Source organism: Neophocaena asiaeorientalis, unplaced genomic scaffold (genome assembly GCF_003031525.2).
Source record: "Neophocaena asiaeorientalis asiaeorientalis breed wild unplaced genomic scaffold, Neophocaena_asiaeorientalis_V1.1 scaffold119, whole genome shotgun sequence".
Taxonomy (NCBI): domain Eukaryota; kingdom Metazoa; phylum Chordata; class Mammalia; order Artiodactyla; family Phocoenidae; genus Neophocaena; species Neophocaena asiaeorientalis.
In genome coordinates, this window is record NW_020175821.1 from 2,874,101 (window position 1) to 2,890,343 (window position 16,243).

General features: G+C 42.0%; 1 protein-coding gene and 1 pseudogene across 2 annotated transcripts in view; one reads left to right on the top strand and one right to left on the bottom strand.

Moving 5' to 3' along the window:
• The window catches only part of INO80 (INO80 complex ATPase subunit), a 101,864-nt gene that overhangs the window by 51,394 nt on the left and 34,227 nt on the right, over nucleotides 1–16,243 (top strand). For both annotated transcript variants that reach the window (XM_024732421.1, XM_024732422.1), the window contains exons 24-26: nucleotides 2,072–2,212; nucleotides 9,122–9,347; nucleotides 13,485–13,612. In XM_024732421.1, the coding sequence (XP_024588189.1) occupies nucleotides 2,072–2,212; nucleotides 9,122–9,347; nucleotides 13,485–13,612 (495 nt within the window). The remainder of the gene's footprint in view (nucleotides 1–2,071; nucleotides 2,213–9,121; nucleotides 9,348–13,484; nucleotides 13,613–16,243) is intronic.
• Nucleotides 6,101–6,540, bottom strand: LOC112391180 (40S ribosomal protein S23 pseudogene; annotated as a pseudogene).

Consider the following 16,243-nt stretch of genomic DNA (forward strand, 5'->3'; position numbering starts at 1 on the left):
AAATCACCTTGATTTAGTGACTGCCAATGAGAAGTCTGTCTTAACCTAGCTGATATAAGACAAGTGAACATGTTCTAATTTAGGAATGACCACCCCGGAAATAAAATTATCATTAGACTTTTTCCAGAAAGGTACCACAAGCAAAATATTGTGTTAAAATGACTCCCTATCGTGATTGTTGTATCCCTTATTAATAACTACAATGTTGGAGAGAAAATAATTGAAGGAAATGGTCATTCTTTCATCTCTTATCTGTTGGATTTTGCCATTTAAGAATACTGAAAATGAGGTTGACTTTAAGAGATCCCTCCCTGAGACATTGTTTAGATATTGCTCTTTAGGAGTATAAGAAATAGGAGTATAAGAAGCTCCTTTTACAAAGATAAAGTGATAACGGATACTGCTCTTTAGAAGTTAGTAAAGAATTCAGAAGTCTCTAGGCCAGCCACTGCTGCTATCTCAGCCACCCGGGTGGCAGTGGACACCCCAGCTAGCAGCCCTGAACTACGACAGATACGAGCAGCGGTTGCTAGGCTTGTGTCATCTCTTCACCCTCAGGAGGGGAAAGAAGAGCTATTACTAATAATCAGAAGTGAACTTTCAGAAAACAAGAAAATTGGCTACATTTTTTTTTTTTTTTTACTTTCATCTATGTATCAGCAACAGGATTTTTTTAGTAATGATCCTAGCTCATCAGTATTCAGTACTGGAAGAACAGGGTGACACCTGGTCTATTAATCTTCATAATGATCCTCACACTAGGCATTCAGGTGATAATGGAGATAAACGTGTCGAGAGGTGGATAAATCTCAGTGCAGATGCTACTCAACATAAAGATGAGAACACGGATATTGTTGAAAAACGATATCAGAAGATTAATGTTCTTTTGTGGTTAATGATGGGACCTAAACATCTGGAGAAAAATGTCAAACATATCAAAGCTACATGAGTCCAGCATTGTACTGAAGTGTTGTAAAGACTTCCATACAGTGTGATTAGAAATCACTGAAGACGTCCTAACTCTGCGGGAAACATTTAAAGCCTTTCAGTTTTTTCATGCCCATTATTTAGAAGGTGCTGATTGCTTCATGAAAGCAGATTATGATACACCTGTCCTACTAGACAACTTGAGATGGCTTCTTTCAAACTGTGATCCTGAAGAACCCATGTACTTCAGGAGGAAATATATACTAAACAAAGAAGCTTTGAGGAGATTTGGTACTGGACACTTTCGGTATTGGAATTATAACTGTTACTCTCCTGCAGAGGGTCCTGGTTACTGTTCCTCTTGCAGTTTTTGTATTATCTTCATTCATATGATTATTTAGGTTACCAGCCTGCCTTGAGAAACCAGTAAGACAAATAAATGAAATAATCGAGAATGGAGATCCAAAGATAAAATGTCTAATATTGAACTGAATAAAGAACTGCACCTGCAATATATTGATACAACACTGTAATCCCACTGACAAATTCTTTGTATGTGAACATTCCATACTTGAAAATCTTTCATATGAATGGCTGCAAACTGAAGCTTTAACATGAGCTTTAAGTCTGTTAAAATGAATTGATACAGTAATGTAAGTTTTTAATTTTTTAAATGGTAGTTAGGTTAGAGGAACTAAAGAGAGATTGTTTCCTGTTCCTGACCAATTTTATTGATGTCTCCAAATAAATAGAACTTCTAACCTTGCTAGAACTGTACTGCACTGTTGTACACACATGAAATACTAAACAGATCTGCCTAAAAGAAAAATTTAGGAGGAAATATTATTGGTCATCTTTTTTAACTCAAGACAAATGGGTTTGTATCCACAGTTTAACAAATGAACCAAACTTCCCCTGACATACACAAAATGCTGTTTTGTCTAATGAAAATTTTGCTGTAACTATTTATAATAAACAGAATCTCTTCCAGAAAAAGGCAGAATTAGAGATGACATTTACCTAAGGTACATTAATAAAAGCACAGTTTGAAATTAGAATGAACCTTGATTATATGTGATATTTTTTCTGTTTTGCTTACATTAAATAATTGTCAGTAGCACTAATTTGCATTTTTGTTTTGTAGTCTCTGGTTTTCAGCAGCCACTGTAAAGCAGTGAGTGGCTACTCAGACCAGGTCATCCATCAGCGGAGATCAGCTACCTCCTCGCTTCGTTGCTGCCTGCTCACTGAGCTGCCATCTTTTTTGTGTGTGGCCAGTCCACGAGTAAGTGCCGCAGGAGGGAAGAGATAAAATAGATGGTGTTTGAAGAAATAAACCAGTTTTCAAGGGATCCATTTCTTAACCAGAACTGTTTTAAGCTATTTGGACCTTGAGAAACATATAAATGCTCGGTATTTAGAAAGGGCATCTGTGGTCCTGGCTTTCCCAAGACAGCACTCCTCACTTTGAATGGTGTTGGTTTGAGAACAGTTGTATGGTAATAGAAGTGACTTCTTTCCCTGATGTTGCTTCCGTGTAGTTCCTCTCATTTAGCCTGGGGCTCTAAACTACCATGGGAGCAAGCCATCTGTTACTAGGTAGGTTATCACCCAATAGCAGGGACAGGAACAGTGGAATATTTGAATAGAAGAGGGAGCCATTTGTCACCTGTTTTGAGGTTTTTGAGGGTTTTTCAGAGGAGGGGGCCTGATTGGGAGGGAGATTTGATCTGGCCTTATCGCCTCAGTACAGTCTCCAAATAACAAAGGGAAATATAACACTCCAGCATCAAGAAATTTCTTAGATGGTATTCTCTAGCTTTCTTCAGCAGCTCTGCCTGGACTGTGGTTCACAAGTATGTTCCCTCTGAAAAGTGACTATTGGGCCATATCCACCAGTCAGTGGTAGTAGTCTTGTTCGCAGATTGGGAGTAGTTTCTATTGTGGTTTCAACTTTGAACAGCTGTTAGATCCTTCCTGATACCCTGTTTATCAAAACAGCGCACTCTGGTGATTGCCGACAGTGTCGCTGCAAAGGCTCCCCTTGGCACACTGTGGCTGTTTACTTCGCTTACATCTTCCACTCTTCATGTCTTTCTGATCAGAGCCAGACAGAAATTCTCTTACAACCATGAAGCAGTACATGAAGGGGGAGAGGCAGAGTAGAGATGTGGCCAGACTGCAATTAGAGCAAAAACAAGTTTGTCTTTCCAGCTTGTTTCCATTTGCTCTAAGGGCAACTTTCATTTAGCCAGGAGACTCTAAGAGGTTGACTTTTCTTACCCTTCTGTGTTTTTATCTTGTTTTCTTCACTCATCCTAGCAAGTCTACTGTTTTCACAGTTCCATTCAAAGAAGGTGGAGACTTTTAATTCTTCTTTGTGATGATATTTCTCTACCATTATTTATATCAGCTTACATCCTTAACTTTTATTAAGTTATCAAAGGTCAGAATCTGGCAGAGGATCCAAAGAAAGATGATGAATGGAAATGAGATGACAGTAGAGTCTCATTGATTCCTGCCTGCCTAGATTTCTCTGCTTGTCCTGTGCTACACAAACTTGATTCTCTTATCATTATCAACTTTGTTTGATTTATATTGATTCTCCAGAAAGTATTTGGGTTTTGTAGGTACCCAGTTCTTCCAAAGCATTCTTGGTCTTTGAAGCTTAAGTTGATCTAGGGAAAAGCACTTTTTCCAGAAAATATCTAAAGCCAAGGGCTTGCATAGAAATCAGCCTTCAGGCTTCATAGTTGCATGGTTGTTTCCTTTTTACTCTCCTAATCTGTTATGTACATGGAGAGGCCTATAAGAGGAAGCCTAGATTTTTGAGAGAGGGATGTCAAGACATTTTTTACTTCTCATATTCCCCGTGTTTTATAGAGCCAGTAAAAAGTGAACTGCCCGGTCTTCCCTGGTGGTGCAGTGGTTGAGAGTCCACCTGCTGATGCAGGGGACACGGGTTCGTGCCCTGGTCTGGGAAGATCCCACATGCCGCGGAGAGGCTGAGCCCATGAGCAATGGCCGCTGGGCCTGCACATCCGGAGCCTGTGCTCCGCAACGGGAGAGGCCATAACAGTGAGAGGCCCGCGTACAGCAAAAAAAAAAAAAAGTGAACTGCCCTGGACTGTAACTGCATTTATAGACATAAAAATTCTTCATTTATACCACTCAAAGCTCTATAGCCGGGGCTTCCCTGGTGGCGCAGTGGTTGAGAGTCCGCCTGCCGATGCAGGGGACATGGGTTCATGCCCTGGTCTGGGAAGATCCCACATGCCACGGAGAGGCTGGGCCCGTGAGCCATGGCCGCTGAGCCTGTGCGTCTGGAGCCTGTGCTCCACAAGGGGAGAGGCCACAACCGTGAGAGGCCCGCGTACCGCAAAAAAAAATTAAAAAAATAAAAGCTCTATAGCCAACCACTCTGAAGAATAACCCCACTCTTCTGACATACTTACATATACAGACCCCCACTGTACTACTTACGTATTGTTTCTGAGGAGCCTGAAGTCTAAACTCTCATGCCTGGTACTGATGTTTCCCTAAAAAAACAATAGTAACTTGAAGAAGACTGTTAGCCTAAAGGTGTGGTGGCAGGCAGGAAGCAGGAGGAAGCTTTTCTCATCTGGCTGAGGGGCTCCTCCCCAGCACCCTTTCCTGTTCAGCCCTTCTCCCCACATTTGTAGAGTTTCTTCACGTAGCATGTGCTAAATCTGAAATGGGAGTAATCACCCCATAGTTAGGAGGACAGGAAGAAGAGTTTTAAACATGTCTGAATGTTTTATACACACACAAGATCTGTAGATCAGGCTGGGGGTGTGAATAAGGCAACATTTTATGAGGTATTTTAATGATCTTATATTGATTTCTAACCCATCTGCAGTGGAGAGAAACTGATTTCCTTTGACGTCTCAACCCTGGCATTGAGTTAACACAAATTAATTTCCATGGCATGTGCTGTGAAAACTTTAGGGTCAATTCAGGAAGAACTGTGTCACTAAGGAAGGAATTATCATTAGCTTAAGAAATCATTCTGCAGGGTTAATAAGCTAAGACCCTGGAAATTCATCACACCAAGAAACTGAAGCGCTTGGAGCGGTCACGCTTCCTAGAGCTAGAGCAGGAATATACGTGTCCTCAGGAAGGACGCGCTGAATGCTTGAGGAGACAGCCCCTGAAGATGCTATAGTTTAGGAAGTTAATGAAGCAAGAAACAGGGGTTTGCTCATGTGGGACTAAAGGGAGTATGCATTTCCATTTGTGGGGAGGCAAGAATGAGTATGTCATGCTCCATCTCCCCCTGCTTCTGAGCAATCAGGAAGGCCACTTGGGGTTAGCAGAATGGGTGGAGGCTGTTTAGGATAGAGCTGACTTAGAAAGCACAATTTAAGTAGAAATGGACTTGTTTGCCTCCTTTTGGACCTCATGAGTTCACTGCTTACGTACTTACAACATGGCACTGTATGATTCTGTATATATCTTGATCCAGGGCTCCTGCCAAATAAGCTTATCAAAACATTAAAAAATATTTCACTGGGCTTCCCTGGTGGCGCAGTGGTTGAGAGTCCGCCTGCCGACGCAGGGGACAAAATCAAAGTAAGAGGTGGGGGGGAGGGAGGGAAGGATTGAGAGTTTGAGATTAGCAGATGCAAACTGTTTTATATATAGGATGGATAAATAACAAGGTCCTACTGTATAGCATAGGGAACTATATTCAATATCCTATGATAAACAGTAATGAAAAAGAATATATATATGTATAACTGAGTTACTTTGCTATGCAGCAGAAATTAACACGACAATAATAGATCAACTATACTCCAATAAGATTTTTTAAAAAAAGCAGTTATCTTTGAGTGTAAAATTTGTCCGTATGAGTCTCTAATTAGAAAAGATTAAGTATGCTTACTCATCCAAGAGTGCTTGCTGTTTGAGCTATATAGAACTGGTCATGCTTCTGTGGTTCAGACCACTGCTTCTCAAACCATTTTTGTGGAAGTATAGCCACTATTGATTGTCACGTTCTGAAACTCATATCCTAGGTGGCAGATGTCTGCTCTGGTTTAGTATCTGCTGGGCTACTGCCAGGACAAGCCATGGCGGGAGAGACCCAATTTTTTTTTTTTTTTTTTTGGCATATGGAAATTTATTGCTATCCTGCTTTTAACATCAAAACTTACGATCTTGGTCTTTCCTTCTTGCCTTTGTATAAGACCAAAAGGGAGACATTGGCTACTTTGATGACCTTAAGAGCAGACTCCAGGAATGTCACCAAGAGCATGACCTTTGCGACCAGATCCAGCAACCAGAACTTCATCATTTTCCTAAATGATGAATAAAATTCAAACAACCATCATTGGGTACAAAGGCTCTGATTTTTTTGCCATTCTTGATGAGCTGAACCCTGACACACTTCCTGATGGCAGAATTTGGCTGTTTGGCTTCAACCCCTACTTTTTCAAGCACAATTCCCTTGGCATGAGAAGCACCTCCAAAAGGGCTGGCCTTCAGGGCTGTGCCCAAATAGGCTTTCTTGTATTGTTTATTATGCCACTTCTGGTCTCGTCGGTGGCTGTGGAGCTTCCTGGTAGTGCGAAGACTGCAACACTTGCCCATCCTGCCAGTGCCACGGGCCTGAGTGAAAGACACAACTTATTTATTTATTTATTTATTTATTTATTTATTTTTGTGTGTGTGTGGTACGTGGGCCTCTCACTGTTGTGGCGTCTCCCGTTGCGGAGCACAGGCTCCGGATGCGCAGGCCCAGTGGCCATGGCTCACGGGCCCAGCCGCTCCGCGGCATGTGGGATCTTCCCAGACCGGGGCACGAACCCGTGTCCCCTGCATCGGCACGCAGACTCTCAACCACTGTGCCACCAGGGAAGCCCTATTTTTATTTTTATTTATTTAATTTATCCTGGTTGCACCAGGTCTTACTTGGGGCATGTGTGCTCCTTAGTTGTAGCATGCATGTGGGATCTAGTTCCCTGACCAGGGATCGAGCCCGAGTCCCCTGCATTGGAGGGCGATTCTTAACCACTGCACCACCAGAGAAGTCGTGACCCAATTTTTAATCACCTACTTTGTGTTTCAGTCTTTATTTGCCTGTGCTCAACTTTCGGTGGGAAAGATGAATAACTTGGAAGCAAGAGAACAAACTCCTTTTGGAGTGGGTAAATGTGGTATGAGACTACCAAAACCTATTCCTAGTACTAAGTAAGCTGATTTATTGCGTGAGCTTTTCTGGGTTTTGGAGCGCCAGGGGCCCAGCTTGCTGTGACCCACTGTAGTTTTGCATCTGGACTATAGATGGCACTGCTCCCTAGCAAAATGAATTTAGCTTCATCTGTAAGCCAGAGTAGTGTAGTCTTTGGTTATTGGTAAATGATGCTCTTTCTCCAGTTTTGGTATCCTCCAGTTTCCAGCAGAGGTACCTGCAGCCCCACAGTCAGCTAGCTGATTGTATATGTACCCCAAGGCAGTATTTCTCAAGGCTTGGCCTGAGATGCTGGGGTGCATGTTAAAAACCTAGAACTAAAAAAAAAAAAAAAAACAAACCTAGAACTAGGGCTTCCCTAGTGGCGCAGTGGTTGAGAGTCCGCCTGCCGATGCAGCGGACATGGGTTCGTGCCCTGGTCCGGGAAGATCCCACATTCCGTGGAGCGTCTGGGCCTGTGAGCCATGACCGCTGAGCCTGCATGTCCGGAGCCTGTGCTCTGCAACGGGAGAGGCCACAACAGTGAGAGGCCCGTGTACTGAAAAAAAAAAAGAAAAGATTGCATTTGCGGGCTTCCCTGGTCGCGCGGTGGTTGAGAGTCCAGCTGCTGATGCAGGGGACGCGGGTTCGTGCCCCGAGGACCCACATGCCGTGGAGCGGCTAGGCCTGTGAACCGTGGCTGCTGAGCCTGCGCCTCCGGAGCCTGTGCTCCGCAACGGGAGAGGCCACGGCAGTGGGAGGCCCACGTACCGCAAAAAAAAAAAAACCCTAGAACTAGTGATTCCTACCTTAGGCCTGGATCAAAATCTGCACATTAGATAGGCTCCTAGGAAGGTTCTTATGCCCACCAAAACTTGACAAACCATTGCCCTAAATATTGATGGGCATGAAAATATAAAAGTTAGTAGCAAGGTAGATTTTCCTAAATGTCTAACTTCCAATAAGTAATAGAAAGAATAGAACTACCTAACTACGTACAGCCAGTACTTTATGTTCTGATCTTTCCCATACCTCTGCCCTTGCTCCTTATATCCACATTCTTCCTATCTCTTGGTCTAGCTCCATGGTTCTTCTGAGCAATTCGCTGCTAATAATGGGACCTTAACATTTTTATCAACCTGGGCTTACAGGTAATCACAACCTCCAAATTTTAACAAAAGGTAACCTCAGACTCCTTATCAGATGATTTCACAGACATCTGAATGCATAGCTGCTTATTATAGTGGGAATGGACCCAGGTCATTAAAGAAGGATAAAACCTGTGTTTCTAAGTTGGCAGGAGCCTTCTGTTCCTTTGGGGGGCAGCATTTGAATGTGAGATAAGAATTTGTGCAAAGCCTCTGCCCTAGCCAGGAAATGAATTCACTACTCTCTGGCAATTGCTTTCTCTAATCCCTACCCCATAACGCTCCCCCGCAGCTTATGGCCTGAAAGAAAGATTCTCTTATCTTCCATTACGTTTGTCAGTCAGTAACCTGGTCAGGGAACAGGAAAAAGAAATGTTGACGAGCTTTGCCACAGAATCCTTAAAGATAGCTTCAGATGCACCAGGAGGATACTCTTTACTTCTTTAATGATGACTATCTCCAGCTCCCTTTATGGCCTCACCATCCTGTGTATGGCTAATAGAACTTTGCCAAAAGCACTGTCTGGCAATGAAGGGAGATGACAAAGTGATTTTATATATATATATATTTGTGATAGAATTATTCCTGACCTGGTATCCCAGTTTATCTGCAAACTCCAGCACTCTTTGGATCTTTAGTTTGTTGAAAATTCATTTTATGGAGGTTGGCTTTTTACCTGGGGAAGCTCACTAAGTCAGTTATTAAGGACAGGTTAGTTTGTCAGAGCAGGGAAGTTAAAACCGCTAGTCTAAGAATTATCCACATTAGTCTGATTTCAAAGTCAAAGTTCCCAAAAGGCTTAGTGGGTGTGGAAAATGTGAAAGAGCCATCTCATGTGAATCTTTCACTGCAGGTCACCGCAGTGCCATTGGATTCTTACTGCAATGACCGAAGTGCAGAATATGAGCGGCGAGTGCTGAAGGAAGGAGGGAGTCTGGCAGCCAAGCAGTGTTTGTTGAATGGGGCCCCTGAACTGGCGGCAGACTGGCTAAATCGACGGTCTCAGTTCTTTCCAGAACCAGCTGGAGGACTGTGGAGCATTAGGCCTCAGAATGGCTGGTCTTTCATCAGGATTCCAGGTGAGTCCTCCTTTCTCTTGGCATATGTTCCCAGCTTTGGCAAGGGAAGAACCAGGAAGATACTCCATGTGGTGGTTTCAGATATTCAGAATTCAAAGTTCTTGAGGTTTCTATTTCCTCTTTTACCCTTAGTGATTGTAGGTAAGAATGCTTAAGTAATTTGTGACTTGAGTGGAAATAGAAATTTTTTTTAGATTTCTGCCTAAATGCTCTCCTGTGACAAGCTTACAGCTGAGAGAGGAATACCACTCTTAGGGGTGGGGGCGGGGGGTGTAGGGAAATAAACTTGGTAGGAAAGGCTTCAGGTCGAGTGAGTACAGTCGTCTTGTGCCATTGCCAGTGGAATGAATGAAAATGTCGTCACTCACAGAAAGCCTAGTTTAAGTAGCATAAACAGTGTCCTGCACGAAGCACTAGAGATCTGAATGATAACCAGAAGAAAAACAGTGTTTTGTGCCAAAATGCTAGCGGATTCCCAGACCTACTAGAGTCAAGGTCGAGGGTTGAAAGGAAACTAGGTTTTCATTTTTGCTTTAGTGAGACTACTTTTAAGGAAACCAAACACAGGGTTCATAGGCTTATGTTCCTTGCTTACACCTGCAGGCACACTGGAGTGGTAGCTTAAAGCTACCATGTTCGTTTCAGTTGTCCAAATTCTCTGATGCTTTGATTGTATTCATCTTACTGGCACGTAAACTAGAGTTAAGGGTTCAAAAGAGGCTCTGCTATTTCTAAGAGATAACTGGGTTAAAGGCTTTAAGACCTGGCTTTTCCATTTAATGTTAACTTTGTCAAGTGTCGAGGGACTTTGGGTCAACCTGTTAGTTGCTTTGGGGGTACTTTGAACTGGAAGATACCATTTTGTGTACAAGAGCAATATGTATATGGCCTCATATCTGACTTAAAACAGGTGAAAGCAGTGGGTGAAGGTATATTGTTAGAAAATAAGGGGAAAGCCCAGGTGTAAAGCAGGCCTGAATAATAGTTGGAATAGAGGAATAGAAGCCAGCAGGTTTGGAAACCACAGAGTCCCCGGCAGAAGATGAGCACAGGTGTTAAAAGAAGCAAGATAACACCTTATTTCTTCTTTCTCCCTTTTTCATTTTGACTCCTAAGTTCCCAGTACAGAAGGAGAAGGCTTATTGCTGGCGCTGTGGGAATCTCTTGTGGCTTTTCCTGTTCTTTGAAAGAAAAATGGACCTTGTTTAAATAGCAGGAAGTGTCTGAGTTCTTTTTGCATCGATAAAAAGCACCAGCCTCACTGGCTGTTTACTGTGAGAACCAACCAGCTCCTCACTGACCCCATTGTGCTCGGTAGACTGGCTGGGCAGGGCAGTGGGGGGTGGAGGGGTCATTGGAACCTGTATTTTATCTCTTTTTCCTCTATACTTTTACATTTTCTGTTTCCCTGGGAAGGGTTGGTTTTATTATATTCCTTGAGAGACTGACCAAAATCTTCTGGATTTCACACCTTGAATGTCTCTCTGTGTTTCACCAAGAGAAGTGTGTACAATCCCTTCAAAAGTCTCCTCTCCTTGGAAAAAGGAGATATTATTTTATCTGTTACCCTAATTTTACTGCCATTGGATACATTCATTTTGTCAGTGACCAGGATCTTATACTGTGGTCAGTAAGAGCTTGTATCTAAGTGAAAATACTGTAAGATTGTGTACTGTAGGATTGTAGGAAAGATTGCAAGAAAGTAGCGTAGGTCTTTTCATTTCAGCATTTTTTGAGCTTCTGTTTGAAAGAAGGGGCTGGGCACAGGTTTGACTTGGCAGAGTCAGCCTAATTTCTAGGGAATTGTGCTCTTCTTGGCTCTGTGCCCTGCTTAGCAACAGGTGGTGCTCTTGTCCAGTGCAACTTTGGTAGCTCCTGAAAATTGGGTAATGGATGCCAGGCCCAGAAGGCAACAGTGTGCAGTGAAAGAAAACTGTTTTTTTCTGCTTAAGTGTTTTAAGGCTGTTGCTGATGTCACTTTCTTCTTGGACCTTTTCCTTCAGGCAAGTCCAAAGAAATTCAGTCCATCCACTTACACCTCCCCCACCTAAACAATAACAAGCTAACAACAGGTGCGACTTCTTGCTTCTTTTAGGTGCATCAGAGTTCTCTTCTAAGTGTACATCTTCATCTCTGAGTTTTCCTAATCCTAGCATCAGTTCGTTCTGCTTGCAAAGTAAAGTAGATGTGGGAAGCAGGAAGGTATGAAAACCATTAAATCATGATTTTGAGATGAATTGAAGCTTCTGAATATTCAGGCACAAGACAGATTTGTATATACTTAAATATTTGTGTTGAGGGACTATATACGAATGGAAAGAGGAGATAAGCAGGCTGCAGAAATCTGATGTGCTTAGCTTGCCCACTCTCACTCAGTGACTGAAAAACATATGGGTTTCTTTTTTTCACTTTCCTATGCTTTTAATGAGAAAAAAAGAAACTTACTGTCTGAAGCTGATTGGTACCTCTTTAGGGAATGTTTAGGAGCTATCAAAATTGAGGGACCCCAGGGAACCCAATTAAAGGAGAAGGGTAATTGGCAAGAAGAAACCCTTGAAGTTGTTAGGAAAGCATTGCTGCCTGATCAGGCTGGGAATTTATATAGGCCTCCTTGTCCGGTGCCAGCAAGAGGGCTTAGCAATCGGTTCTGTCCCAGCTGCAGTCATTTGATTGCGTTGGTAAGGAGACCAACAAGGAGAGCATTTCAATAATCTAAACAGGACCAAACAAAGAGGCTGAACAAAGGTGTGTGCCACAGTGTCAGGGAGGGGGTGGTGGAGGAAGAAATGTGGCCTGGCAATGTTCCGAAGGTGGGAAAAGGCAGGCTGCAGTGCAGAGGAGTAAACATCCAGGACCTGTAGCTTTGTAGCAGAAACAGAGTGGCTGATGATTTGTTGTGGTGCTGTCAGCACATCTGTTCTCATTCGGTTTATACAATTAATTGTGTACTTGGCAGATAGTGGCGAGAACAGAGAAATGACCGTTGAAAACTTTTGGATTGCTCTCAACAGTCAGCTTCTGTAGTTCAGAGGAAAAACCACAGGTTCAAACCTGAAACTAAAGGTAGACAGTATGTTTTTCTTAACAGTTTCCTTTTTTTACTTTTAGTAGTTAGCTGTGTATGTGAGCTCTCCAGCCTTTCTGTCTCTCTTTTTGCATCCCACAGCCACTTGCAAACATACTCTTACATCTCCCAGCCCCTTAAGTTTCATCTCTTCCCCTCCTAGTAGCAGCAATTGTTTAGGGTATGTTTATGGACCAGTCTGCAAACAGGAAACTCTACTTCCTGAAATGTGATGGGAGTTGAATGATACTGAATGGATAAGATGAAAATTTGTGAGTTAAGTGTTCTCTAAAGATCTTTGGCTGAAATGCCCTTTTTTTTTTTTTTTTTAATAGGAAGAGGAAGGAGGAAGCACAAATTAGTGAGTGAAAGCAGCTTCCATTTCAGAGAAACCCAAAGTCAGTCTTTCTGAAAAGCTGAATAAGCCCTAGTGTCTTTATTAAATTACAGCTTAGGATAATGACATTTACCAGCCAACCTATTTGAAATCATCCAAGAGAGGGAGGGGTTTTTTTTATTTTGGTTTTGGTTTTGGTTTTTAGTGCATTTCTTGGTGTTCAAGTGTCTTTAGGGGCAGGCAAGAGCAGCCCTTGTTTCTCTACATTCTCATGCCTTTGGGAGGTAAACCATGTAGCCACAGGACTAGTAGAAACAGATACCTAGACATAAGATGAACAAAGGAAAAACAGATTTCTCAGGTCACTTACAGCAGGTTTGGCATGGATATTACTCTTAGATGTCCACATGTACCTGCTGTCTCTTGAATAAAAATGTGGAGCGGGGGAAAAAAAATGTGGAGCAGGGAAACTTTCAGATGCCTTAGCAGCAGATGTCTGATTGGGAACTGTCAGTTGGGAGGGGACCTACACCTCCCTACTTCAGGGTATTTCTTCCCAGAGCACTACTGGATATGATTTAACAGTGCTTTGCATTCTTCTCTAGAGTACTTTCCTGCTCTCGTGATGACAAGCGTCCTGGTTGCAGTAATTTTGGCTGCATACAGCTTTGCAGTGAGTGATTTTGCTGCTTCAATTAAATATAATTTCCCGCTTCCCCCCTTTTCTTCTCCCTAGGCAAGGAGAGCCTCATCACTGACAGTGGAAAGCTGTATGCTCTTGATGTCCTGTTGACTCGGCTCAAGTCTCAAGGACATAGGGTCCTTATCTACTCCCAGATGACCAGGATGATAGACCTGCTGGAGGTAGGAGAAAGAACCTTTGGGGACTAGGACGCTTTGACATTTAAATTGCAGGAATCATAGATGTATGACTAATGTCAGTCCTGCTTAATGGGAACCCAAAACTTGTCTTCGTGATTTGACCATCTATATGGGGAGGAGAAGCAACTCCTGGCGGATATGAAAGTGTGCGAAGGACTCCTTCCTCCTTCCTTGTATCAGTGAAATAGAATCCCCCTTCTTCCTTCCTTTACTAGTGAAGAAATTCCCGAATTTTAAAGCAGATCAGATCCTAGGAATTTCTTGAAAAGTCCTCTGAAATTCTGTATGGAAAACAAGATTTGGGATTAATTCTTATTAGAGAGCAGCTATTCATCCTGAGTTAGTGTAGTGGTTCTCAACCTGACTACATTTTGCAGTCTTTCGGGGGAGCTTTAAAAAATACTGATGTCCCATCCTCAGAGATACTTATGTAAGAAGTATGGAATGAGGCCTAGGCATTAGGATAAAAAGTTCCCAAGGTGATTCTAATATATAACCAAAGTTGACAGCCATTGGGTTATGGTGAAAGATACAGCTCTGTCTTACTGTGCAGGGCAGATTTTGTTTCTTTTATTACTTCTGAGTTGACATTCTCTCTGCTTTCTTGTTGAAGTAGTGGCTTATTATTTGAGGGAGAGAAAGTCATGGACATATAAACAGAGGAGTGAAAGTGAGGACAAATAATCACAGACCACTAGAGTAAGTTTTTCGTGCAAGAAAGTTGGAAAGCCATCTGTTGAGAGGCTAAAGCATCTGGATGTCAGTAGTGTATAAATATTCTCATGTTTTTTGGTGTGTTTTACATATTTAATAAGCCTTTAAATTTTAACCCTGCTACTCCAGGGACTAGTTGGTAATAAATAAGTGGAAATTGGACATTATTATCCCTATCTAGGAATAAGGGAGTAGAGATTCTATCAGTGCAGAAGGAATGAAGGGTAGCAGTAGGGGAGAATTTTAGGTTCTTCAGAAGCCAAGGCTGGCTCGCTGAATTTTGCAGTGAGTTTATCTAAATTCAGTGGCAGCCTCTTAAATAATCAGGCAACTTCTTTTAGCAAGAGACATAACAAATAATATTTGAGGTCAATTTAATCACTGTTTCATGTTTAATAAAAAGTGTTTAGCCTCTGGAATGCTGTCAACAGGCAGAAGTTTCTGCCTTTTTGTATTGTGAGTAGGTCATCTATTTCTAAATGATGGAAAAAATGCTTATAAGTGACTGTGAGTCACCATAAGAGGTGATTAAACCATTGTGTTTGATGTAAATCTTGACTATGTTAAAGGTCCTAACAACAATAATCCAAAATAAGAGGACTGCCTGCATCCTTAATATTCTGTTCAGGGACTTCCCTGGTAGCAGAGTGGTTAAGAATCTGCCTGCCAATGCAGGGGGCTTGGGTTTGAGCCCTGGTCCAGGAAGATCCCACGTACTGCAGAGCAGCTAAGTCCATGCACCACAACTACTGAGCCTGTGCTCTAAAGCCCATGAGCCACAACTACTGAGCCTGTGCGCTGCAACAACTGAAGCCTGTGCACCTAGAGTCCGTGCTCCACAACAAGAAGCCACCTCAATGAGAAGCCCACGCACCACAACGAAGAGTGGCCCCCGCTCGCTGCAACTAGAGAAAGCCTGAGCAGCAACAAAGACACTAATGCAGCCAAAAAAAAAATTTTGTTCAAACTAAATGATGTCAACAGCCAAAACAATATGAGTAACTTTCTTTCAGTGGGACTCTTTTTAGATAAAGTGCACTTGCCTTTTCCTGAAGAGTCAGGAAAGTATAGATGAAATAGTAATCTTTCACTGATAAGAATTATAGAAAAGGTAATATAATATGCTAAGGATTTTGTAAGGGAGTTAATAATCTTTTTTTTCCCCAAGGCTATATATCAGTATATTATAGAGTCTTAAAAGCTGATTGACATTATAAGGGAAGTTCCAAGGAAAAGTGGGTGAGCCACCAAAAAATAAGCTAGCTCTGGTAGATGAAGGCAAGTGTGGGTAGGTTAAGTGACACAGTCCTGCATTTTAGTCCCTTATTCTGTATATTGCACACTTCTAGGTACTCATAAGAATCACTAAGATAAGTAATTCAAAGTATGATAATGATTTTGTTCACGATGAGTGCTGTGAACACTACCCACCAGGGTCACTTCCTGTGTGTCTGTAATCCAACAGGATTTTTAGAGGGGATGTGGACTTTGTGGGTAGGCTTAGCAACGAAGGCAGCTTGAGAATCTTCTCTAAATGTAGTTGCATTGCTCTATGGGGAATTCTAAATTAGGGAAAAGCAGATTCAAAGCCTGAATTTCACAACTGCTAACATTCCTTAGCCATGTGTGTAACATGCTTCTAGGATGTTGAAGCCAGAAAATGTTGCAACTGTTTGTACTGAAAAATTAAAATGAAACTGTTGTCTAGTTTCCTTACTACTATACTATTCTTTTTCCTTCAACATTAAATTTTAAAGTTTCTTTTTTTCAGTCTATTTATTTGTTTTAATATTATTTACTCAAACGAACCACATTTTGTATTCCAAGAGTTTAGTCCTCCAAATATATATATATATATATATATATATTTTTTTTTTTTTTTTTTTTTTTTTTTTTTTT